Here is a 27,956-nt window from a genome sequence, read left to right as displayed (position 1 = left end):
CAGTTGTGGTCTTAGAAGATATGGACAATAAAACGACTTCAGAATGAGTTCAAATTGCAGTGTCAATTTGGTGCAGAGTTTACTATTCATAATTAAAATAAAATGATCATAAATGCTCTTTAAAAATGACACACATCACAACTTAATTTCAAATTTTGGCCTGATGTACTTCAGTGAAGTTAAGACTCTGTGATATTGCCAACACCATGGAAAACGTTTATTTCAGCTGCATTTAAAGTCAACAAGGCTTCAGAGGGGAAATAAAGTAGTTCAAAACCTCTACTGACACAAAAGCAGAAATATTTATATTTTTAGCTTCATCTTTAGTGTCCACTCCAGTTTTTTTAAGTGTTGCCAGATAGAGAGCGAGCGACTGTGGTGCAGAGAGAGAGAGAGAGAGAGAGAGAGAGAGCAGCAGTGATCAAGTGAGCTAGAGAATGAATAGAGAGAGGGACTGGCGCTAGGTGAGGGATTGAAATGTTATTCTCTGATGTTTTCACGGCGGTTAAGCCCTAAAACAGAAATACAAATCATTAAACTCTAAGCAGATAGTCACTGTGTGTGGTCACTTCACACTTGAGATATTGAAAAAAAAAACTGTGCAGCTAACTAGCTAGTTACCACTTAGCTGGTTGCTAACTACTAATTTTGCTAATGCTAGCTAGCAAGTAAAGCTTATTTTCCGTTTTTCCGTCTGAGTAATGTTATATACATTTACTGTATATTCTAAAGAAGCACCCAGCAACTATTTTAGTTGTTAAATAGTGTCAGAATTTTTTGCTGTCGTTGGAATACATTGGCTTGGTCTCTGTGGATAACCAGTTAGCACAATATGCTTCAAAATTATTACTAGTTCTGTCTTACTCAAAAAATAGCTGCAACTGCTCTGTATTTCCTCAGCTCCCACGGGTTCCAAGGACTAACCGGGGGTGTGCTCAGTTTGTCTGTTTACTGCATTAATTTCTACCTTTTGGTTGTTTTTTTTGGCAATTTGATTTGGTAGGACTGTAATTCTAGATTGACACAACTATGTTTAAATTCAATCATACACAAGACTGGCTATGAACTGGCTCACTAACGCCGGCACAGTAAGAGTTTAATTTCTTTGCAACAAGAAGAAGAGTACGCCTCTGATCATTTGTTATGAAAGTTTTGTGATGCAGTTTTCTTTGAAAGTCCTCAGCCTTCCAACCTGAGTGAGTCATTTTTCACAACACTGAGTCTGAGGCAAAGAAAAGAAAAAAGTGAAGCCTAATTCACTCTCTAAATACCCAAAAGTACAGGGCTGTTATTTCAGTGGAGCTGTGAATAGCTACATTAAAAAATATAACCCACAGAGCACACAATACAAGAAAGACGAACAACAAAAGAGAAAAGAGTACGAGCAGATAATGGCGCCTGCTGGTGATTGGTTGTGATCGGCTGTACAATGATCAATGCTGCCTTGAAAGGAGGCAACGCTGATGGTTTATGACGGAGGGAATAACTGCCAACAGTATGAAAATGAAATCAATAAGTCAACTGCAGAGCAGGGAGAGAAAAATGAAGGAAGCGGCCGAGAAAATGAAAAGAAAGGGTTTAGAGAAAGAGCAACAGATAGGAGGCTAGACGGAATAAAACAACAGAGACAAAAACAGTGGAGTAGTCACAGAGAAAGAGAGAGAGAGAGAAAAAAAAAAGGGCTGCAGACAGACGTAGCTAGATGAAGCTAGATGAAAGGTGTTGGTTTAAAGGAAGCAGACGCAGAAAAACAAAATTGACGGATGAAGAAAGATTCATTAAAGATAGATAAAAAAAAGGAAAAAAAAAGAAGACAGCAAAAACAAACTGAATGAACATTCAGATAAACCAACTGACAACAACTTTTTTTTCTACAAACCCCCGGCAATTCCATGTTGTGTTATGTATGTGTGTGTAACGTATGCACAGGTAGACAGACAGGAAAAGTGAGGTGACTGACATATGGCCATATTTTCTCCATCGCCTCTGTTGAAAGCAGAGAACCGACGAGAATATTTTTTATAGAAATATTCAACAAGGTGTGTGTGTGTGTGTGTGTGTGTGTGTGTGTGTGTGTGTTTACACCAGCATTAATGACTATCCTGAACTCCATCTCTCTATTCCTGATAACAAATTTAGCTGTTCTTCAGTAAGTCTGAAACCCGTGTCTCCAGCGTCGAACCCGTCCACGCTGATACACACGAGCACACTCAAGGTCACACAGCCCAAATTCAATGAGGCACAAACACACTCTGAAAACGTAACGAATATTAATCACACCCGGGTCCAAGTTGTTGAATGTCTCCAATTTGATATGTTTGTATAAATCTATGCCAACAAAAGTCATAAATGAAACATAGAACAACAAAGAAAAAAACTTCTGTCTATCGAATCCATTTTGTCAAACACACACCATACAACACTCCAGTTAAATGAAAACAAACACTCATATTACTGTAACAAAACCAATTAAACTCTGAGTACTACTGCTTGTTGTTTCTTGTTTTGTTTTTGGTTTGTTTTTTTTGTTTTTTTTGGGGGGGGGGGCTTTATCTTACACTAAACTCTCTCCCGCTACCAGCAGCCTTCATTATGTTTTGGGTCCACACTTGTACAAATTCAGCTTGTAAAAATCACCCATGCTTGAAATAAATCATGACAGCTGACTCGATTGGAATTGGAAAGCAAAATATTACCATCCTGAGCACTCGCACACTACTGCATCCTCTATGCAGACCTTCCATGGCAACTGCTCCCAACTAAAAAGCATCAAGGTTGTGTGTTGAAAATCAGTCATCATGGCTGGATTGCCACAAAATCAATTGTTTAAGGTCACCTGAGCCACCTTCCTGTGGAGTGAGGAATGGCCCGATCACACAGCTAATACCGTCGTGTATCCTGCATGGTAATCAGTGCGTACAAGTTGAGTTAATAATATTTTGGCTTGAGCATCAAATTCATACTTGTCTGAGGAATTAATGAATTTACAGACAAAAGGAAAAAGGACAGTAAAAGAAAATAAGAGAAATGACTGAAGGTCCTATTAAATTGAGATCAGAGTATGAGCTGTGAACACACACAGCTAACATTTGTACAGTTAGTACATTTCTTTTGTGGTGAATATACACTGACTGCACAAACCGTGCAGAGGTCAAATTAATGCAAATAAAGTGAGGTGGAAATTGGCCAGTTGTTCAATTTGTTGAGTTGCCAGTGGCTACAAATTATTACTGATAAACAGTTTAATGCAGCTGTGAAATGCAGTAAAGTCAGGATGCTTTCAAACAATAATGCCATGGATGATTTTCATTTATCAATTAACTTTAGTGAGACCAATCTAAATCAAATCAATGTTTAGCGTCACCGTCTTTTGCCTTTTAAACAGCACCAGCTGCTGGCACATTTCAGAATCAGCCTTCAAATTAATCTGAACAAATTACATGTTAGTTCTCATTTGTTCAAACAGGATTTTTTTTTTTTGAATAATGGACAGCTCTACCACATTCATTGTCTTCTTTTTATTTCTCTTAGTATTTTTTCTTATTGTTTTGGGCTTTTTATCCATTTATGAGATACCAGTGGTGGAGAGATGACAGGAAACAAGGAGACACAGATGCAACACAGGCTGCCAGCAGGATCCCAACGGGGAGTTTGGTTTTTAGTGAGTGTCTTAACCTCTGAGCCACGGCGGTGCCCCGCAGTCACACTGGGGGCATGTTGACGCATGTCAGCATGTTAGGCTATACCACTGTACTATTTCCTATCCATGTCAAAAGCTCCAAAATAGCTGCATTTTTATCCTGGGATCAACACGCCCATCTACAGTACCTAGACTACTTCCTGTCTGTGTGCACTACAGGAGTTATTATATTTACAGCAACAGTTTATTGAACAGGCATTCATTTTGTTTGTAGGTACATGTTACCACATATACTGTATGTACACAAGCAAAAGAGTCAAACAAAAGAGAGTTCACCTTCAGTGGTTATGCTGCTTCTGCAGAAAAGAAAGCCGATGGAAAAGAAAACTTCTGGTCAACAGACCTTCATCACCGCACTGTGCGTGCTGTGTTATGGTGAGTCTTTATTAACAATTGTTCAAAACTAGGAGCTGGGGAAGAAAGAAGTTCAAGGATTCCTTAAGGCTTATTTTTTTCTTGTCTGTAGGCAGTCACAGGTAATGAGGCAAAAACAGACCTTCAACTGAGAGAAGAGAAACAGGAATCTGACAAAAATGTGCTCCAAATGAATGTCACCTTTTTAAATCAATTCAGCACCTTTGCACAAACTGTGAAACACAACTACTGAACATTTGTTAATATTTCAGATTTTTTTTTTTTACCTCTAAGTTTTATTCCTGTTTTCTCTAGTGGGCACGAACTCTCAGTGGTTAAAGCGCAGAGTCAAAGGATAGTGTCAAAGGATAAAAAAAAAAGTGCTATCTGCATCAACTTTGTAGCAAAGTTCTGCATTTTGAAAGAGGATATATAAAAAAAAACAATGCAAGCAGCCGACACTAATTTAGAAGCTTGGTGTGAAACTCTCATGCCTGAGTTTTTTAAATCTGACAGAAACCGTCCCAGAACAAATATAAAGATCGAGAATTTAAAGAAAGCTACAAGACGCTTATTCACTCATAAGAATGAGGTGAATGTGGAGTTCAACTACTCGTTCGCTTCATGAATTTTATGTCATAACTTCAGGAGTGCATATTTAGGTGGAGGTGTGTGAAACTTTCTGTCTGTGTGTGTGTGTGTGTGTGTGTGTGTGTGTGTGTGTGTGTGTGTGGTCAGTAGCGGGTCCAGCAAGCAGCTGAGGCTCCTCATACTTCTTCATTAGGGTTGACTGCTGAGGGGCCCGCCATCTCCTCCTCCTCTCTCTCTCTCTCTCTCTCTCTTTTCATCTTCTGTCCATCTCCAACCCTTCCTCCATAACCACTTCTCTCCTCACAGCAGCCACTCTCTTTCTCCCTTCTTGACTCAAGCCTCCTCCACTCCTCCTAGTTTCTCCCCTTGCCCTTATCTGTCCGAAGTACCCCCCCCCCCATTCTCCATTCATCCTGTCTGCCTCCACCTCTGTTCATCAACTGTCCACCTCCTCTTTATTATTTTCTCTCTCCTATTATTTTCTCTCCTTGCTTCTTCAGTTGCTCAGTGTTTGCCACTTTTCTCCTCTTTCTTCCGGTTCATTTCTTTGGTTAGTTTTTTTTTCGTAATGTCTCTCCAGCTTTGCACTATCAGGGCCTTAAACGAGTAGTGCCACCAACGACCATCACAAGCGGCGGTCTGACGGTTTTGTGGTCATTTCCTGACAGGGCGCGAGGTGCACAGGTGGGGGGAGAGGTGAAAACAAGTGGCCTGAGAGTTGGCATGGCATGGGAAAGTTTGCACGTCTGCAAATAGGTGTGTGTCAGGGCGAGGAGGTGATTGGTGGACAACATTGACTCTTGCAGCTGATTGGCTCCTGTCAGATGTCCTTTTCAAATATAAGGAACCAAGATGCTGTCGCCGAGCAACAAGGGGAGGCACTCATCTACCTCCTGTCCCAACCTGCCACACCATTGTGTCGACAGCTTTGTGGCATGTGAGAGTTAGTCGGGGTGAACTGCCAGTTTTCTTCTGTTTTTGTTAGTTAAACAGGTTAGTCTTGGTTTTGTTATATTTGGGTTAAGTTGGTGTTTTGATCTACTCGTTATCTGTTCCTCTGGCCACTTTGGGACTCGGGGAAGTTGGGGTACTCATGTGGTGTGTCAGCCACTGCTAGATGGGACAAAGAAAATTGTTGGTACTTAAATTTTCTATTATTTATTTCTATCATTATTGTACAATTTCAACAAAAACCCACACCACCAACCCCTGGCTGCAGTTTTGGGGTGCTGTTTGTTGAGGATGTTGCCGCTCTGCACCGTTTAGACCTCGAGAAAACCTCTTTCCATTTGTTGAGCAGTTGTTGTCTTGCCCGTTGACTGTGACTAGCACAGCTGTTTCAGAGTGTCGAGAGAGCGATGCGACTGGCCAAGAGTGAATTTATTAAATCATCACAACCTCTGATTTAAGTTGCACCTCATCCAGCCCCTTTTGCACTTTGCGCTGCTGCACCTACACGAACAAAAATAGCGGGAGCACTTAGAGACGCCCACACGGTCCGTGCACCCGAGACCTACCGCCCTGCGCTTGTTGCCCTTAGTCCTCATCACAAGGTTCAGCTCCACTCTACCACTCTCACTAATCTTTTCTCTTTCATACTCCATATGGAGAAAGTCGCTTAGAGTATTTGTCTCTCTTAAACGGATCTCCAGCTTCTGGCTCTTAACATTTAATCTCAGCTTTCACTTCATACCTCTTTGTTTCTTCTTTTTCACTGTGCTCTCTTGCCATGCTTTGATGCTCTCCTACTCTTCTTCCTTTCTAGTTTCCTTTTTTTTTCGTGTCCAATGTTTGTCAAGGCCTTCTCGTTTATTTCTCATTGGTCTTTCACATCTACCAACCTTATCTAACTCCCTCTACATCTGTATGTATCTACAGCATGTTTTTTTATTTATTTTTTATTCTTCAATACATTTCTTTGTCCTCTGCCTTCTCTTTGTATTTTTCTTCAGTCTGTTTGTCTATATTACACACAGAATAGCCGAGCTGCTGTGATCTCTGTACCGGCATGACTCCTGTTCAATCAAGAATAAGACTCAAGGTAAGAGAAAAAAGAAATCAATATTAGGTTTTATACCGCTGTGATTCACTGGCTTTGCGAAAGTCAGCGTGTGCTCTGATCGGCAACAGATACACATTTATTATCAGCATATCAGTATTGTCAATAGGGTTTTTCTTTGCAAATGGACTTATCAAAAGTTGATGAAACTATTTTCTATTTCCCCTTATCTTTAGGCGTGTCATCCACTGGGACTCACACTCATACACTAAGCACGCCTCAGAAACAGCACACAGGCTCCTGCGAAACGAAGCTGGGCCATTTCAAATCTCAACAGCGTTTCCTACAAAAACGCTAAACCATCACTTGGTGGGTGCATGTGACACTCCCCCGTGCATTAACGGCAATACTCTCCTGCTCAAATGTTCTGTTCACCCCCATTTACATAAACGAGGGGGGACGGAAGATTGCGAACGCCTCTCAGTATGATCCAGCGCAGTGCATCAACAAAAGCTCTCTGACACAGTGTCAACAAAAACTGAACACTACCAGCTTCACATCAGATTCATTGCAGGGACTGTCATATTGGATTGAGTGGTTGTTCATCATAAGTGCTACCTGAGCAAAAGAACGTATTTTATAATAATTTTATGTCTTAAAAAATAAAGTTAAGTAGGTTTTAAATGTGAGGGATTCGTGTGTAAACTATGCCACTGAGAAAAGCTCCATCTTGATGCAAAGTAGCCTCTGATCAACAGCTGCAGTGATTTGTCATCAGTCAAACCTCCTACCTGGAGCTGCGGATCGCTTGACTGTCAACGACTGAACAGTCCAACAACCTGAATTATGAGCCCAGCAGATGAAGGGGGGGATTTAGATTTAAGGTGTAAATTAATGACCCCTTCCTTGCAGGAGAGGGACATTCAGTCTTAATGCACTGGGTAATTTTGGAGAATGTCTTACAGTATGACGGCTGACAACTCTGACATCTCATGAGCAAGTCCTCCTACGCCCTTCTGTAACTAGCCATGGCTGTCAGGCACTGGGGAGTTCAACAACTTGGACAGCCAACAGAGAACAGAGAAAAGGAGAAGAGAAAAAGGGAAAAATTACACAATACACATCTAATTTAGTCATAATCCTTAAGTCAGAAAACATACGTGAGCTACAACCTTCTGACTGGATTACATTCTCTATTAACGTAATGAGGATATTTGTTCATTTACATACTTAGGAAGTCGCATATATATTGATACTGAACGTTTCAGTAAAATGTTCACAGACACGTTTCTCCTTCACCAAAGTGTCTGACAGTACAATATTCAGCGGTAGCAACTACAGCAGAGGTTCCCAACATGTGGACCCTCTGGTGGGCTAAGCTGGAATTGTAAGTGGGCAGACAAATGGTTTATATAATGTTTTTAAAAGTTTTAAAACAAAATTATCTTTTAAAAACATTTAAAACATTTTAAATCTCCTCTCTTTTCTTGTATCAAGGCCTATGATTATAATCTGTGTTGCTGTCCGGACCACTTTGCTGCTGGACCACATCGTGTACTCGTTTGCTAGTTACTTTGTTTGGTTCACAACGGGAAGAATTAACCTCAACCAAAGTTCTTTTGTTGCATAAACCTAACTCTACCCCGGTCTCTGATATGACAGTCGTGCAGTCTGTTCCCCAGTTATCCAGCCCAACCACCTCCTGGTGACTCCACTAGTGTTAATAAATGTGAGGCTTCATTCATTCAAAAACACACCTTGCCTCTGAATGTAATCCAGCCAGCCATCACGTTTCCTACAAACCATATTTGCTGTTGCGGTTTAGTTGTCTATGAACATCATCTCTAGGAGACAGGGTTGTGAGCTGTAGTCAGTCTGCTTGTCTCTTGATATCTATCACATGTAAGTCTTCCAGACTGTTAAGTTATTCAGGCTGCTGTGCTAACAGACATGTTTCCCCATCCTGTATCTTGGTTGCCAACAATTACCCTTGATGTCAATCGTCAAGGATGATTTCACTGAATTGCAAAGCAGGATGTCATACATGGAGCACCACAAAGGAAAATCTAGTACATCCTTTTTGTGCCAGACAAATTTAAAAGGATGGGCTCAGAATTTTCCGGTCTGACTTCAAATATACATAAATACAATATTCACATATCATGTGTACAGTATGTTAAAAGAGTGACTATTCTCGAGTCATTGTCCCGATTGCATTTTGTCATGTTTATTTTTATTTAAAAAAAAACAAACAAACAAGAAAAACTCAACATTATCACTGAGGCTTCTTCTTAAATATAGAACATACAGTGTATATGTATTTTTAGGGACACTACTGTCCAGCCTATCTGCATAACAACCACCCCACACCAATAGCCTACATGTCCAGTCTCATGTTTTTATGTCTGTCCACTGTCACTGTATGTAAAAACATTAGATTTCCACAGAGTGAAAGAAATAAGAGTGTTGTGGTCACAGTTCAGTAATAAAATCCTATCTGTTGGCTCTGTCAGTAGCAAAGTGATGCCAATTTCTGATCTTAAAGTAGGTTAAAGCCAACGTTGCTAGCTTACAGCACAAGAGCTGAGAGCATAGAAGAAGCAAACAGAAATGAGACCTGTACATTTCAATCATCTTTATCTGAGTGCATTACCATTACTTTTGTTGTTGGGTAGATTTGGTTTACAGGTCGGCATGCTGTTGTCAAAGAAAATGAATTACAACGATTTGACTGACAAAATGAGATTGGATTCATCAACAAACCCAAATGTGACAGCAAGGAGTTACTTATCCACTGCTGCACCAAGGAGACAGTCAGACAACAGTCCACAGAAAATATCTTTTGTTGCTGTTACTTCGGAGGACAACACAATCGTTTGGCTACCTGACACTGTTCAAGCCTCTTATTTTTTATTTTTGCGTGGAACAAGGATGTGGATGGCCTTCTTCTCTTACACAGTTGCTGCTTTATGACCAGGATGGAAATGATGACAATAGCCAATAACTGTAAATACACTGACTCGCAAACAATGATAGCATGACAAGAGAAAAGGGGAACGGAGGAACTGGCTAGCTAGCTAGATCACAGAAAAATCTAGGTTCACAGACGTAGAAGTGTTTCCAAATCTCTTTCTCAATCACTCTGCTGCCTCTCACCACTCTAAAAACTTTTTTTGCTTCACTCTGATTCTACCTCTTTCTTCTCTCTCCGGTCCTTTTTCACCTCCCCTCTCTCTCTCTCTCTTTCCATTCTGACAGGCAGCTTTTAACTTTAGGGGTAGCTCCCTGGGTATTAGACCCAAAGCCTGCCATGTCTGTACTCCACAGCGGGGCTCCGGATATATACATGTGAGTGTGTGTACGCCTCAGTAGTTGGCCTTGCTGAAGGGGAAAATAACAGCATTTAAAGATTCAGAGGTCTCAACTTTCAGCCGACCAGATCCCAACCTTGCTGTAGCTCCACACACATATCTGTGATTGGATCAGTCATCCTTCTGTGTTTTCCCAAAACTCTCTCTATATCCTTCACCTGCTCCTTTTTCCTCTCAATTTGGGTATTTTCACTCTCACCTACATAGAATCTGTTCTGTACTACTCTGTACAGATTTTCTTTGCCAAGTTTCTTTTGTACGTCTCTTGCGTCGTCTCTTATTTTTCAGTCTGTCTTTCTCCTACTTCTCCTCTCCACTGTGAGCGCAGACCGACACTGATCAGCATCAGAGCCGGGCTCTTTCTGAGATTGGCCCTAAATGACTTGAGAATCCCACCAGGCGTACACACAGTGTGTTTGTGTGCGTTTGTTGTGTATGTATCTGCATCTGAGAGAGCAGATGAATGACTACAGCGTCCCACTGGACAGTGTGTATGTCTTCCATGTGGCGCGTCAGGCTCAGCCTCCCAGAGAATAATGACGAGAGGTCGTGTGCACTGCCTCTGCAGGCTCCGTGGGATCCCCACCCCCACCCCCTCATTTGCCATCAAAGACACACGCACGCACAGAGACGGTAGCGTAAGCCAGCTGGAGGACGGCGGTGACATGCAGGCCTGTCCGCTGACCTGCTGTGACACTGATCAAAATACATCACAGCTGCATCTGTGAGACTGGGAAGACAAAACAAGAACTGGAACAAATTCAGTCCCAGTTAAAGTCGTCTTTCACCCACTAAAAACTTTATCAGTTCATTCTAAAACTTGATGAACTAAACTAGCAGTAGCTCCTCTCGCTCAATCTAAACTTTTGAACGGATTCAAGTTATATTCACAACCGAGGACATCACTCGTCAGCTGTTCTTAGAAATTAGACAAAAACAGAAATAACAAATTTTCCCTGACCTCACGGCACATTTAATATGCATTACAGGAGAGAGAAGGAAACAATGTTTTGCTTTATTAAATGGACACAGTAGAACTATCACACTATCATTTCCAACCAGTTTGTTGGACTCAAACATTTGCATTTTAAAGAATTAAATATGAAAATGAAATTTTTTTGCCACAGTTCTGCATTAGACTTTCATATGAGGCAGAGAGGAAAATCTAATGAAGAGTGTGAAGCAAAGATCATGAAGTATGTGGCGTCGTTTCAAAGGTTGATAATGTGAATATTTTTAGAGTTGGGACCAATTATTCATAGATAGATAATTACTGATAGCTTAAAATACTGAGAATGAAAATCACCTGTCTGTAAATTAAAACAGAAGATAAAGTCAGGGCCACAATTTAAACTACATATTAGGTTCTTTTGTGAGATATACTCTTTTTTTTTTTTTTACTCAAAAAGTAAAAAGTAAAGTTCAGAAACATTTAATAAACTGAAGTGAATTACACAAATTTTTACCAGGCTTACTTTAGTTTAGTCACTTCGCTAAAATGACAAATGTTAATGGGATATTTTATCAGTTGCGCTCAATCAATCTGAATTCTGTGACAAAAATAAAACAAAATGAAACTTTCAGACGGGTTTCTAGAGTAAAGAAAGCACTTGCTATGCTAACAGCTTGCTTGCAGTGAGGGGACCCAGAGACTGTAAATAAAGACTGACGTAGCCTCCATTATGCCACCCACAGGTTTCTGAAGAGCAGTTTTGAAGCTCGGAGTGAGCTGCTCCACTGTCGCCATCTTGGCTTGGCTTGACTCGTTTTTTGGAGCCAGACTCAAGCAGCCATTCGAGGAACTGCAGCTTTTGGCACTTCCATGTTGGCTTAATTTTTCAGCTGCTTCGGGAGGCCACACTAACTTGTTAGCAGTGAGGAAAATCTCCACTTAAATCTTTAGCTAAGCATATCACATCATTATTTCTCATTTATTACCTTAACCTCTAAAGCAGTCAGGGCTCAGCAGCAGCTTTTCGTGTCTGTCTGTTCAAGTGGAAACTGAGCTGCCGACAGTGTCCTTCAGGGGGCTGTTGTTGTGACTTGGTAACAGGTAGTTAATCAATGCTAGCATATTTAGAAAACCACAGTTATTGATATTTATGTCCATATATATAATAATACTTCGATCAATGGATGGACATTGAGGCCAACATAGACAGAAAATCCTCTGATTGAGACAATTCCATTAAAAATAAGTTTGATGGAAAGAGTGGGTAGAGAAAACGCAGACATAGTGCTATTGTAGTAATAAGTATTGACCACCTAATACTGGTTCTGTCTATAAAGGTTGTTATTCTGTCTTTAAAAGTTCAACATGATGGGTGGCAATGTTTTTTATTCCAAACAAAAAGAAGCATCTCGCACTTGTTAACTGCTATTTCACAGCTTTTGCAGCTTCCACTCAACAGGAAAAAAAAGTTATCAGTAATAACCAAACTAACTGTGACAGCTTTTAAAGACAGAAAATGGAGGAAGAACTTTATAAACTTTCAAATTGATGGGGTGAAAGTCAGGGAGATGCCTCGGGGGCCAATCAAGAGGAAAGACCTTGATGTATAGGTTAAAGCAGACTGCAATGTAGCAAGCTATTCATGCACCACTCACACACACACAAACACACACATGCACGCGCACGCACGCACGCACGCATGCACACACACACACACACACACACACACACACACAGACACACACACACACACACACACAAACACACACACACACACTCTCTGCTTAGCCTTGTAAGGACATTTGGTTCTCATAAGTGCAGAAATACAAGACCATAAGCATACTGTCAACTGTGTGCATATGAATGTGCGTTTGTGTGTGGATGGTGTAATACAAGGCAGATAACAAAGGTTCAGACGCCATTGACAGTGCGCACACGTACAGGCAGCCACGCACACATTACATTAGTACAAGAGCGGAGAAATCACGTTTCAGCAGGCTGATTATCAGATGCTGTATTACTGTATGCCAGGGGAAGCCTCAGTGCCCCTGAGCAACGCAGCGGAGATGTGAGCAGAGACCAGCATGAGGCAGAGTAATACGTTGTTTGGATACATGATGAGCAGCTACACCTTCAAATGCCTGTACTGTAGAAACTTTGGAAGTGCAAGCTTCCAGTATTCTGTCCTCCAACTTGCTCTCCTCCTCCTCTTCCTCCTCCTCCTCCTTGCAATTTTCTCTCTAACTTTTTGTGAATTTGTAACTTAAAACTGCTGCAGAGATGCACATACTTGAGGAACTTGGCTTTTGCTTTTGAATAATACAGCAGCAGGTTCAACTGAGGAACGTGGAATGCTGGAAAGTACAGTACAAAGGCTGGATTTTACTGAGTGCATGCATAAGTAGAGGTTCCTGTCTGGTCTTTATTGCAGATGAAATACAAGGAAGTGGCGTAGAGAAAAAGGCAAGATGTCTTGACTCAGTAGATGCATAGTTTATAACCTCAGTTGACTGCTCGATGACAAAGATAACCCCAAAGATGAAGGCAAAATAATATCAACTAAAGTAACTAAACTAAGTGTCCATTGAGAAGTGCATGACACCATAATCACTAAAAATGAATTTGTTACAGTTTGTAGCCAAAACTGCTGAAACTGACACACTGTAAAATAAACAACCATCAGACAAGTCGAACATATAAATGAGTAGCTAAACAAACCATGCTGTCTGTTAAATAATTCAAATGGAGTGTAAAAAGAAATACAGAGGAATCTTTACTGTAAATGGACGTTTGTGACCAAATTTCTTTCTTTTTCTGATTTAAAGATAAAATAACAAACTACGCCGTGGCCCTCTCCTTCTCCAAGCCCAGCCACTCACCTATAACATATGCAACACTGCTGCGGTGAGAGAGCAGGGCCGATAATGACGCGCTGTGAAAGTCCCAAAACATGAGCGGAGCAGGAACCAGGAGGAAAAATAAGTCAGTGAGCCGCAGCAGTGAAGACCCATGTACACGACCCAAAATGAACACTGCAAGCGACTACTTGATTACCATAAGCAAATTATTTAAAAAGCATTGGTACAGGAATGATTATGTCCTGAGCCTTTTGATCTAAGCTGTTGATTCTGTAACTGTGATCACTACAAGCTGTTTCCACTGTATCAAGGATTTTGTTTTTATAAACCTCCAATCAGCAAGTTAACCTTTTACTGGCTTTGGTAAATGTTGGTGCTCCATATTTGCCACTGTGTAATACGGTTTCGGCTTAAAATTTCCGGTCTCAAATCACAGGATTGTGTTTATTTAACAAGATAAACAGCTCTGTGACACTATAGATTCTCTTCACAGCTAAAATACAAAAACACAGTGAGTCCTCCTTTCGATGTGATGAGGGACTGGGTTCAAGGATCAAGGTTTCAAACTTACTGCAAAAACATTATGCAAATGAACATAAAAAGCTTCTAAACAAGGCCTAATATTACATAATCCTATTTACAGTCAAACACAGTCTGCAGTGCAAGCATTTTGATCTCACACCATCCTTGAATCCTAATGATGAAACTGCAGACGTTCCTGCTGCATCTGACTGGACGAGCTACTCGCTCTCCTTTCTTTCTTGTAATTAAGGATCGGTTTTACAGCTTGTTTTCCGAAAAACCTGCTTTTCTTCACTTACTTGAAGTGATCTTGAGCGAAGAGTTGCAGTGACGAATTGAACTGTGACTGAAGACTTATTTTTATTAGCGACCCAAAACTGTGTTTGCCTTGAAAAGGTGTCATTCTCAGTCTTGGGAGGAAAAGAAGTTTGGTAGCGCTGGAGAAATTGGATTACACACTTTTGCATCAGACATTCAGTCTGAAAGCTGTTTTTAATGACAAGGCTTTTTTTCCTGTGTAAAAACCTAAAGTGACAGCACTCAAAACCCTATCAATCAGATGTTTTTTTTTTCTTTCTTCCAACTCCCCCAGAATAATCTTGTGAACATGAGGAAAAAAATGAATTTCTTTCTTTTACATCAGACAGAGTGCTGCTGTGAAAATAAAAACATGTCTCTCCTTAGAGAACTTCAAAAGCCACCACTCAGACTGGATTGTTATGTCCCAAACTTCCCTGAATCATTGCTTCTTTGAGGGGAAGTCCAATATGATATTATTATTTTCAACATTTTTATTACTTTTGGTAGGAAGTCGCTGCTCCTGCACACTGTCAACACTTACGGTGAAGTCATTAAACTGCAATGTTTCAGGGATCTTAATCAGGCATTTCACACAGCAAATGACAACCGGTCTGCATGAGTCTCTGATATCACTGCCTGACGGTTCAATGCCTCCTCCAACCAGCCAAGTTGCAAGAATATATGGTCACGATCTCCGCTTCCCGAGTTACAGCATAGAATAAAAGCCAGAGCAGAACATGGTGATGTCACAGTGAGGCTGACCTTTGACCATTTGGACATAAAAGGTCATCACTCCATCATTTTATCATATTAGATGTTTGTGTTAAATTGTTAGCGTATGAATTTATGGCCAAAAACACAGTGACCTTGACCTTTGACCTCTGACCACCAAATTCTAATCTAATGTTCGTGCCCAAATTTGAAAAAAAAACTCCTTCAAGCCATTATTGATGTATTGTGTTCACAAGAATGGGACTGAGCCGAGACTGGGAAGGGGCAGGTGGATGAGGTAATAAGGCATCACAGGTGAGATTCCCACATCAACATAGACAAAAATCCCTAATCATTTGGTCACAACCACTAGTATACAACAGTGAAAAATCACAGTTCCCAATACACTTCCATTAAAACTAAAACAAGACTAAGAAAAAAAATGATTTTATTATTGTCATTTACTATTAGTCTTTTAACCTAATAAGCTTTAAATGTGTCTGGTGCCAGTTCAGCAGCATATTTTGACATTTACTGACATCATGATCTTTACGAGAACATACTGTATGTTTACTGTTTAGATTTGATGGTAAAAGATGTCACTGTTCACGTAATTGAGGATGTACTTGTATGTGCACTGACTTTATTTTTAACCTTTATTTATTTCCATTAGGATATAATTCTGTCGATATTACACTGTTCAGTGTTACATGTAATTGTTTTATATTTTTATAGTATTAATCATTTTCTATTTCTGTATTTACCATTTTTTTATTCATTCCTGTGTGATGTTTTGTTTTGCAATTACTGCTTTTCCTGCAGAGAGTGATCCTCATAATGAAGTTATGATCTACGACTTATTTTTTTTCAATTTAATGGGACTGCTGACATTATAATTATATTTAAATACTTTTGCTCCAGATATATTCAACCTTTGGCGCTTCTCTGATATTCCAAATCTAGATGTGAAAAAACTCTTACCTTCTTTGCTGCATTGATGCACTGCATGTAAGCTTTGGCGAGGTCTGAACACCTGAGGGTCTGGTCTCCGTTCTCCCTGTAGCAGGATAAAATCTGAGACTGCAGGCCAGCACACACGGGGTCTGTATTACGCGCACTGCAAAAAAAACCCAAAAACAAACAGACAGAGATACAGTAAAATGGGATTAGGAATGGAGGGAAAGAAAATAGTAACGTGCATTTTCCCCCCTTTCAGAACAATAATGTGAACTGAAAAAAAAGTAGGATCACTTAAAAACAACTGATGTGCACCAGCATGTAAAGTTTCAGTATTGGTGGAGTGGAGAACACAGAGCAGAGGTGATGCTCGGTGAGTAGAACGACAGAGAGAGCAGTTCGGAGTCTGAAAATGATAACTGGATTTACTGAAGAGCGTCACTCTGTTATAGTGACATGAGCTCCGTGTGTGAACAGATAAACTGTGCATTTTCTTGCAAAGATGACACATGTAACCATGGTAACTGTATACAACAAAGATGGCGACATAAAAAAAGACATAAAAATGAATAAAAAATGCAAACAAAACAAAAATGATACAATGCTTTTTGTTGACGAAAACTAACGACACATACCAAAGTGTAAAAAAGGAAAAAAAAGAAAAAAAAGAGGTCGGATTAAATGAGGCAAGACAAAGTTGAAAAACAATTAACATTTACACCCACTGCAGCCTGTTTAAAAACCTATGGTGTGCATAGTACGTGCTTCATTGCAAATCATGCAATTACCGCTAAATCACATCTAATTGAGTGGGTAGGATCATTCTGATCAAATACAGCAGAAAAGTGTGCTTTGAGAGACTGAATTAGCCATGCTTAATTTGATATGTGGGTTGTATTATAATTGGTATTTGCCTGTCTATCTGTGTGATTGTTAACTATGACAGGCTGGCTGCCTGGGTGCCTCACTGTAATGGATTCTGACTGATTGAAGCAGAGACAAGCAAGTTATGTACACCCACGCAGGTATAAAAAGATACATGCACAAACACGCACACACACACACACACACACACACACACACTTTGTAGTACACCGTAAACATGAAAGCACACTGAACATGTTCCACACACATAGACACACACACAAACACACACACACACACACACACACACACACACGCGCACACACACCTCTGAAACATCATCGCCTCCCCCACAATGTGCCCCAGCATACACACCTTCTCTGTAAGGAGCATTTAACACCAGATTTAATTGAAAGCCAAATTAAAGGCTCTTTTTGGCTTTGATTTACAGAGGAGAGCTGACCCCAGCATTTCAATTACAGCATACCAATACCCACACAGGCAAATACACACTTCATCATCAGCAACAATATCATGGAGGCAAAGACAGAGTTTATCTGAAAAAGGGTGATGGAGGTTAAATAGGAAAAGGAAAAGACACAGAGAGGAAAAACGTATAAAGGAAGGAAGTGAGATGAAAAGATGAAAAAGGAGGAACGAAACATCCACTGGTGTTCTCTCACAAGCCCATTTTAAAAAGAGGACAGACAGCCTATCAGATTACCCCCCCCCAACACACCACCTCTAATGGTTTATCTTTCCTGTTTAATCTGTCTTCTTCCACTTTTTTTAGTCTCCTGTCTCACTTCTCCCTCACTCGCTCCTTTCCGTTTCTCTCGTTACGTTAACAACATAGAGGGGACGACACCAAAGCGCGCCATCTTTATCTCTCTGTCCGTTTGAGGCGGCCGAAGATAAGGAACTTTCCTTTAATTTGAAATAAATGGCCTTCATCAGGGAAGCCGGAGCCTCCTGATAGCGCTGCGTTTTTTAAAGGCGCTTGAAGCAGAAAATTGGTTCAGCCACGGCGAAAGCTAAAGCTCTGTCTACATGCTACACCAAATTGAAGGTGAGGTCTTAAATCAACAATATTAACTTTGCTGCTCGCAAAAATAAATAAATAAAAATCGAAAGAGAGGAGTAGGAGGCATTGGTTTTTTTTAACTGGAATAAAGTAAAGCAGCCTCTCCGACAGCTTGTCGAGCCGCGTGTCGGCTTGTTGTTGTTAATGTGTGTGCGACGCAAAAGCAATTTAACGTGTGTGTGGGAGCAGTCATTTTTTGGGGGAGTTCTCTACGCATCTGTGAGCAGTAAATATGACAAAACATAAACAGTAAGATTAGTTGCTTAATTAATGGTGCAGCCCATTATTTTTAATCTCCGGCGGCGAAGGCGGACGGAACACAGAGGCTTCAGACTTCTGGACCATGCAGACCAGCTTACCGAGGCAGAGCGAGAGAGAGAGAGAGAGAGAGAGAGAGAGAGAGGGAGTGAAAAATGAAAGAGGGGAGAAACTGGAAAATGAGAAAGACACAAAAAACACATACACAAAAAAACAAAAACACCAGCAACTACAAAAGCTACTGGCAAAGCTCCGAGACTGATAAGGAAGATGCTTTTATCGCCTCTAAACAATGCTTCTCTTGGAGTTAAGAGTGATGTTTTTTCTGTTTTCCTTAATGGCTTTGGCTGTACATGTGAAGCATTGTTTGTCCTTTGTGCCATTTTATTTCTATCCTGTCAACTACAAAGTATTGGTATCTCTACTGTTTCAGGCAAGTAATTAGAAAATCTTGTTAACGCCTCATAGGAAGCGGCGCCCGAGGAGGAAAAAATTAAGAGAATCCAATATAGTGACTGACTTGAGGTGACTGCAACACGAGTTAAACAGTGAAACTCTGCAGCATCTTGTTTGTGAGCCAACACGTGAGGCATATGTTGCATGTTTCGGTTTGTTGTGACAATAAAGTCTTTACAATGTCTGAGTGTGTGTGGGAAATGCCAACGTCGAACAACTACATCTTTCAGTGTCAAGACTGTTTAAACATTAACACTAACCCTGCAGGGCTGGAAGAAACATCCTTAATCGCAATTGAGCCGGCTCCCCAAGTGGCAGCCAAATAACTGACTAACTGTATTATTGTGAAAGCTACTTTCCTATACAGTGGTAAAGTCACAGGGGAATTTATTAACTCAAATTTTAAAAGTTGTTTTTTTCATGTGTGTGACGCATAATCTAAACCGGTTTACTAACTTATCCTAACTAGCTTGATATGCACTGTGACAAAACCTCGACTTTATTCTCTAAGTTCACAGCGAAAAACTGTAAAGAGCAATATTATGCATTTATTCGGTTAACTAGATTTGCTAGTTTCAGATTGACCTGTTAAGAGTTTGTTGGTAACTGAAGTCAGATTTATCAAATTAACTCAACATAATTAACAATAACAATTTTTATCCCCAATCAAACCACATTTTCTCCGCTAAGATTAATCCTGTTACTTTGAGCATTCATTCAGCTGTGAGGTTCAAGCTGTTCAAGTTTGTCCTTCCAATAACACAAAATACAGGTGAATATAATACTCTCCCTCTCTCTCTCTCTTATTACCAAGGTAATAAATCCTTTATTCTATATATTTCATGTGAGTGAATATCAAAACATGAGACAAAACATAAAAATATCTCAACCTCATGGGTGCATCTAAAACCCGATTGCAATGAAAAAGAGTGGAGAGAGAGAGCCATCACTTTATCATTAACTCTCTCTGCATGGTGCTCAGTGGATTTTCCTTGCACTAAACGACTTGAGTTTACACCATCAATCATCATCTGTTTTACACCCTCCTTTTCTTCTTCCCCTCACAACTCTTGTCGATTCATTGTGGGATAAGAAGTGTGATGTTTATGGCTTTCTGTGCCCATATGACACAGATCTGATTTGAAGATTTAACAGAGAAGATCTATAGCACTCTAATGTCTGTGTTAAACACAGTTAGCAAGACATTAGCCTAGCTTAGCATAAAGACTGGAAGGAAGGGGGCGGAAGACAACCCTGGGATATTTAAAACTTAAAATAAAAAGTCACCTCCCCACACTTCTGAAGGTCGTCAATCAACATGATGTATCCTAGGTAGATATTTCTCTCCTGCTACTGGCTCCCACATTGTTTTTAATGTACAGACATTAAATGGTTTTGATCTTCTCTTGTAAGTCAAGAAGACAAATAAGCAAATGTCCAAAAATGTTTATGATAGCGAGAGACTGCGAGAAGGAAAATGTCATTTGACATGTTAGAGGGTCGGAATCCCTGAACAGACTGCTTCACCGTTACTAGCTTGATTAATACTGGAGTGATGGTGAATTAAAGAGAAAAAGAGAGATGATAACAAGGGAGAAAGAGGGCAAGAGAGGTGAAGAGGAAAACAGCTAGAGAGATAGAGTTGCCTCTTATCTCTGGCTTGTAGCTTGTATGCACCTGCGCCCTGACAGCTTTTCAATTGACTGAGGGCACACATCCTCCTCTCCTCTATCTTGTATCTCCACACTGCTTCACTCGTCCTCCCCCATCTCTCCATTCCCATCACACCTGCAACCAGGAAGAGAGTCCTCTATATACTGGAGCTCAGACTTCACTTTGTCTCTGAAACTCTGAAGATGAGGTAGAGTACGTCTCTCAATGCCTCTCTCTCTCCTCTGCCTCTCTTTTGTCAACGCTGTATTAGTAAATATTTTTTCTTGCAGGTTTCCACAATGACTCTTCTGTAAAATTCAATATATGCTCACCTGCTGAAAGCCAAGACATTCCCATGACCGTAAAAGTTAAACAGTCTGCTTTTCACCACACAAAAACATCTAACCCTGCTTATAAGAGTGGTGGTGCAGTTCTTGATGATCATTTTGATGCGGACAGACGTCATCACTATATATGGTTTCCACTTTATGGAGACATATATTCATACAATCATATTCTACTTTATTAGAGAGAGAAAACCTGCTTCATATTGTTTTGATACTTTACAAGTTGGCTAGTTCTTTGCAGTTTTTTGCCGCTCATGACGATGACGGATGGGGCGTTGAGTGGCGCAGTGGGTTGAGCAGGGGCCCCATGTGTAGAGGCTACAGTCCTCGCTGCAGTCGGCCCCTTACTGCATGTCATTCCCCCTCTCTCTGCCTCCCCATGTCCTGTCTCTCTCTACTGTGTTATCAATAAAGGCATAAAAAAAACAGATGACGGGTCTGTCGGTTAGTAAACCACCACCGTCATTTACCAGCCCTGTGACACTGTAGCTCCATGACGAGTACTGACTTCAAGCTAAATATTGCTGATCACCCAACGTCTCATTCACATAATTTTATTTGTAAAATTTCTCATTTGTTTAGTGTTATCAAAAACAAAAGTAGTTATATTTCTCATCTAATACGTCTACTTTGAATTCTCATATCATTTTAGTATTATCTTGTAGCAGTCAAAGTCACAATATTGGTACTTGACAATCCTGGCTTCCCCGTTACCTCTCTCTGAAGACACCACTTCAGACATTCATCCTCAGCTTCTGTTTTTTCCGTGTATAGCCACATAGAGCATTTATCAAATCTCCCTCTGTTCGATTTACTGATATAAAGTAGTTTCCGTTTTCCTGACTCTCCTTATTAATTAGAAAATGTATTGGATCGTTAAATGATCTGTGTTAACATGGTGAATATCTTGTCATAATCTTATATTCCTGACAGCTATAAATCAAAGCAGGCTGTGGATTCATCTGAAGGAGCTGCGGGTCTAGACAGCCACTTGATAATGTTAATGACACACCTGATTTAACACCGTTTCCCTTTCCATTCAAATCAGACTGTTTTTCTTCAAACAGCCACTTTAAAGATCAGCAGCGTGTAATCTACACATTTGAAATTTAACTGGGTCTAAATTCAGTGAACCACACACCATGTTTTTGTCGGCTTTTTCTCTTACAGCACAGCAACAATTGCCAAGTCGTCTGCTTTTTTAACTTGGACCCTGGACTTGTCTTGTCAGTGTTCCCGGCCTTATCACTGAGTGATCTCTGTAGGCTGGTATCGCCTGACACAGGCTGGGTGGATCTGACAAAGGCTGGCTATTAAGGCTAGTTCAGCTACTACTGTAACAGACAGCTGGCCTTGTTAAAATGCCTTGGATAGTGACCTGAGCGGTTTGACGTGGATATCTGCCTTGTCTGTCTCCATCTCACTCTCGTTCTATTACTTTCAGCTCTGAAAAGGAGCTTGTCTCCCTCACTCTCTAACATACAAAATGTATCTAGACTAGAAAGACGGCCGTTTCCATCTTCACGTCTCTTTCACTTTATCTGTTTTATTTTGACAGCTTGGTAAAAATCTGTCGAGCTCGAGAAATTCAAAAATGCTTTTGCTAAGCGGTGAACAGCTAAGTGTAGCCATCTCTGCTTCATTGTAGGCCGGTTCAAGGACAGCTTGCTGCCACAGACCACTGCTAAGAGGCCTCCTCTGTTTTTGTGGCAGCCGAGCGACGGAGGGGTGCACAGGTCATACGGCTCAGGAGCTGTGCTCAACTACTGCAGAAATCCTCAAAGCTATTGACTGACTCTCACCACAAGTTTCTATCTCAGTTAGACTTTCAATGCCTGCAGTGCAACCCAGGTAGAGTAAATAATCTCCAGCTGCTACTGGATCTTCAGTGTTCATATGTACAAAATCAATAGGTGACCTATGGGTGTAGACTTTAAGTTATCTCATGTGCCGTGACAAAGATTACATCTGTTTGCTCACATCAAGTCGTGCTGATGCAAGCCTGAAGTCATATATCCAGTCAATCGGTAAGAATCTGTGGGTCCTAATGATTCCTGTGAGGTGGAAGGACTATAAGACTGTACTTTAGTGATAATCAAAATTGACCATCTGGAGTGGGTGTAAGAGGGAGCGTGGGATGGGAGGGCGGGGTGTTGGGAGAGAGGGTCAGCTAGAAGTGTTAGTTTCATTTAATAACTGCTTCCTGGTACACTTAGGTGAGCTTTGCTTTGTACTTATATTTTTGTTTAGTATCTATTTGTGTGTCTTTCTCTTGCATGTACTGTACGTACAGCACATGGCGGCATGTGTTGATGTGTGTTCTTGTACCCTCCAGTATGTACTGGGAAAAGTAGATCATTAGTGTGAGTATATACTACAGTGGATGAAAAGTAGGGGATGCTATTGAGCTATGGTCCATTTTGTTTTAATATACTAAACAAAAAAATATAATAGATAGAGAGAGACGAAGAAAACTGGAAGGGAACTTAGCGAGTGCAGACCTCCACCAAGGCCAATATCAAAGAAACACATACCAGACCTCAGAGGAAATAATTCAAATTCATAGTGACTGACCCAAAAATATAATGGGTTCTTCTCCCCGCCCCATGCCCCTTCCCTCCACCAAATTTGGCGCAAATCGATTCAGTACTTTTTGCGTAATCCTGCTGAAAAACAAACAAATCAACAAACCAACAAACAGACACGGGTGAAAAGGGAACCTCCTTGGCTGGGGTAATGACGGTTAAGTTAATCATACCGTTCTTTCATGATCCGTTGAGTTTGACATTTTAGAGTGCTACAGGTTTCTTTCTCTCTCTCTTTTCATCCTCTGTCTCTTTCTTATATACACACAAGTGACAATGACACACTGGCCCCGCGCTCCCCGGGTCCCTCATAACCACAGAGTGCTGGCAGCCGAAGCCGCCTTTTTTGCTTCAAGGATTAAACTGCGGATTAACACATCACATCACACACACACACACACACACACACACACACACACACATTCTTATACAAAACGCAGAACGACACGGACAGTGGAGCCAACGGGGTTTAGGAGTCATCCACCTCATATTTTATAGTAGCTTTGTTCTACAGCTCTGCACTGAGAGAAACTTCACTCAATCAGTTTACAGCATAAAGCCAGAGCCGGCCTGAAGTTTCCTACAGAGTAGCTTTGGCATCGGAAAATGTTAGAACATGGAACTTTTATTTTTCAAATGTATGAATGATTCAAAGTGTCCTTTAAATGTCCAGGCTCTGCCCCTCTGTCACCAGCACCGTATGTATTCTGGATTTTTATAATTTTCATATTAACCAAAGGAACAGATAGAGTGTTAGCTCACCCAATTTGCATATATTTAAATGTTTTTCAGGCAAACAAAGATTTATTCTATTCAATTTATACTTTTCCAGCCTTTCTGATCACACATTTGGAAGATACCAATCACATACGTTTTTTGGTTTTTTTTTTAAGTTATTTTTTTGGTCATTTTATGCCTCTGTTAATCAACAGGAGAATGAAGAAGAACAAGAAATGGGAGAGAGAGAGAGAGAAGGGGAATGACACGGCCAGTTGGGAGGCGAACCGGGGACCCACCACCCCAGAGCACCTGGACCCACACGGTAAAACGCTCGACCTCCGGGTCGCCCCACCAATCACATTCTTACAGTACATGCTCACCAACAGGAGGGCAGAACATGAATCATATCTCTTTGTTGAGCAGCAGACATTTATCTGGCTTGTCTCGGTAGGAAAAGCACAGGTGTTACTACCATTAACAATGGCTCCATTCTACTTAGGTGAACCACGGCACGGTAGCGTACAGGTCCAAATCAAATACAACCCTGTTTGTTGTGTATATTTTTCATACCATATACACAGACATACTCTTTTTCTCACACCTTAATCCACTCATTAAAGTAACACTACTGAATCCCCCGGAGGTTAGGGTTAGACTGGATTACAAAATGAATGAGGGTCTAATCCACTCTCTAAAGCCTGTAAAAGCAGCATATAATTGACCGTAAAGGTAGTGCCATACAGGAAGCCTGGATCGTTTTATCTTCCTTGATAAAACACTCATAGATTTAGAATACCCTCCTTCCCCCTCCACACACGCACGCACGCACGCACACACGCACGCACGCACGCACACACACACACACACACACACACACACACACCTCAACATCCCAACGAGCAGAGGATTAGAGGTATTACTGTACAGTATTCCCCGGAGGTAAGATCACCTGGTCTTCAGCATCTGCACAGATCAGATCAAAAACATGTTGGCGTCGCGTTGGGGGGGGTCGTCTCATATTCCTCAACTGCCAATAGCGGCGTACAGTCACTTCGAATCGTCGTGGCAAGGGGTGTATTAACTGCGATGCTAACACGCAGCAAGCAGTCTGTGTATGTGTGAGTTCAGGGGCAAGCCCAGAGCTACTTGTTATCGTCAGGCTTAAGACTGAAGTGCAGGGCTTTGGTGTGAAAGGGAAGTCAGCAGGTAATCCTCCGCTCTGTTGAAAGGCAGTGCCTTTTTTGTTCTCGGTTCATTTTTGAGTCATCCAGGTGAAACTGACCACACAAATGTTTCAAACTCAAATATTTAGTGCAACTCCCTATCTCTGGAATCTGGGCTCCTTAAATGGAGCAGTTAGTGGTTTAATTCATGACTTGAAGATTAAGTAAAGAACAAGTGTTTCTCGTTGTTAGCCGCTCAATTTATCTAAACTCCAGATACTTCATTTGTAATACAAACTTATTTATAGTTTAAAATCTCCTTCATGTTTTCAGAATAATTCAGGTTTTACTTTTGCGCTTTTGGCCATCACTTCAGTTGGTTATAAAAACACTGCACTCCATAATATTATATTAATAGTATAACTATAAAAATATTGTAAATATAATATAAATAATATTTAATTAGATACATCGTCTCCCATACATTGATTTATTTGCTGTGTAGTTATTTATTCTCTCTGACCTCTCTCATCAACAGGGAGTTTCTGTCCACAGAGCTGCTGCACACTGGATGTTTTTTTGTTCTTCACACCACTCTGAGCAAAAACTCCAGAGACCGCTGTGTGTGAAAATCCCAGGAGATCGAGAGTTTCAGAAACAGCATCGACAATCCTGCCACGGTCAAATCTGAGTTAATGAGATCACGTTTTTTCCTCTGTGGTGATGTTTGATGTGAACATTTACTGAAGCTCTCACCTGTATCTGCCTGATTTTACGCCCTGCACTGCTCCCACATGATTGGCTTATTGGATAATTGCATGAATCAGCAGGTGTATAGATGTCCCTAATTACATGCTCGGTGAGTGTAATCATTTGATCCATTGTTATTGTTAAAATACTGATAAGAGAAGCTTTAAAGGTTTTCTGAGCATGTCCATCACAGACTCACTGGAGGATCCTAACTGGCTTGGGAACATCTTGGGATCCCTCAGGAGGAGAGGGTGGACGTGGCTAGGGAGAAAAACCTCCAGGCTATCACGCTTAGCCTGCTGCTACTGTGAAATGCAATCCAAAATATCTGTCACTCATTGCATAGAGAAAGTGGTCCAAATACGGTGGGAGGTTTATCAAAAACCTGTATAACCTTCTGACCAATTGTTTCTTGCTCTCTTCTTAATTTGACAGTGAAGTGAGTAGAAAATCCTGGGGACATAAGAACATTACAGATACACTTCACTTACCAAAAGCTGGCCTCCAGCTAAAACCTGCCTCCAGGGACAAGGACACACTGCAGCACATACATACATAAACAAGTATATGTTGTCCTCACCCTTAAGTACTTGTGTCTTTCAGCTATAGCTGTACCGACTCTCGTCTTGTCAAAGCCCTGCTACTGCTGTGGCAGAGAATTTAACAGCCAAGTCAAGGCCTGGTCTCAAATTTGAATTACAGCTGTGTGTTTTACAGACTGCGGTGGCAAATTAGCCACCTTTTCCCTGGCTGTGGCTCATTACGAGTCCACGGTGAGAAGCAAAGATGGGGGGAAATAGGGTATTGTTAAACTCGGCTTAATTAAAGCAGCCAATTAAAACACTTATCACATTAGTCAGGTTTGCTCTAGAGAATGTGTGCGTTTATCTGGTTTAAAAAATGAGGAAAAAGAGCAGATAGCTATCTATCGCTGCTTATTATTCTGTTTATTCTATTATTATTCTATACTATTCTGCCCGTGTCATTTGTGAGTCGGTGGGTGTGTGCCAGAGGCTCCAAGGGAATAATATCTCTTTACTTTTTGAACTGCAAATTAGTTTGTGAATGTGTATGTGTGTGAACGCGTGTCTCACCTCACGTTTGCTTCAGTCTTGGAGGCAGCTTGGTGGAACTGTTCCTTGCTGTGTTCGTATCTTTCCAAATTCTAGACATGCAGGACAACACAGAAGAAAAAGCATTAGTTGATTTTTTAACATGTGCATTGTTGTGTCTCCTTTTACTTTGTATAGTTAGCAAGTGTGATTCTAAATGGATAACGGCTTTTGTTGTTTTGTATGTTCAGCATAATCACAATCAGATTTCCAGCAGCAGCTTCTTTGTTAAGTTTTATTCCAATAAATACAGCCACACCTGCGAGGCAGCAACTGTTACACATGTGTCGCTGTCTCACAACTGCACATGTTATGTCTTGTCCCGGTTGGCCACGAGTAGTAGAAATAAAACAGTTTGTCGAGAAACTCTGATCATTCAGTGAAGCATTGAAGGACGTGTTCGCCAAAACTTCTGTACATATGAAGAGATGTTATCACTTTTGAAATTATTTGTGTAAAGCAATATATTAATATTTTAGAGCATTGAGACATCATTGGGAATAATAATGAGACAAACTGCTAGATTTTGGGGGAACTTTGTGTAAATAATGTTTTAATATTTCATTAAAAGAACACGCTGAAGGGACAGTCTGACAATTAGGGAAAACTGGAAAAAAAAAAATCTGCAGCCAGCACCAGTAAAACCATA

At 40.7% G+C, this 27,956-nt stretch overlaps 1 protein-coding gene across 3 annotated transcripts in view; it reads right to left on the bottom strand.

Moving 5' to 3' along the window:
- Positions 1–27,956, bottom strand: part of LOC111655269 (MICOS complex subunit mic25a-like) — a 78,693-nt gene that overhangs the window by 13,999 nt on the left and 36,738 nt on the right. For all 3 annotated transcript variants that reach the window (XM_023406601.2, XM_087174084.1, XM_087174085.1), the window contains 2 exons: positions 27,290–27,360; positions 16,340–16,475 (listed from right to left, as the gene is read on the bottom strand). In XM_023406601.2, coding sequence (XP_023262369.1) covers positions 16,340–16,475; positions 27,290–27,360 — 207 coding nt within the window. The remainder of the gene's footprint in view (positions 1–16,339; positions 16,476–27,289; positions 27,361–27,956) is intronic.

Source organism: Seriola lalandi, unplaced genomic scaffold (genome assembly GCF_002814215.2).
Source record: "Seriola lalandi dorsalis isolate HSWRI2012SDOR001 ecotype SW California unplaced genomic scaffold, Sedor1 jcf7180002054312, whole genome shotgun sequence".
NCBI classification, from domain to species: domain Eukaryota; kingdom Metazoa; phylum Chordata; class Actinopteri; order Carangiformes; family Carangidae; genus Seriola; species Seriola lalandi.
This window is presented reverse-complemented; position numbering and strand designations above follow the sequence as displayed.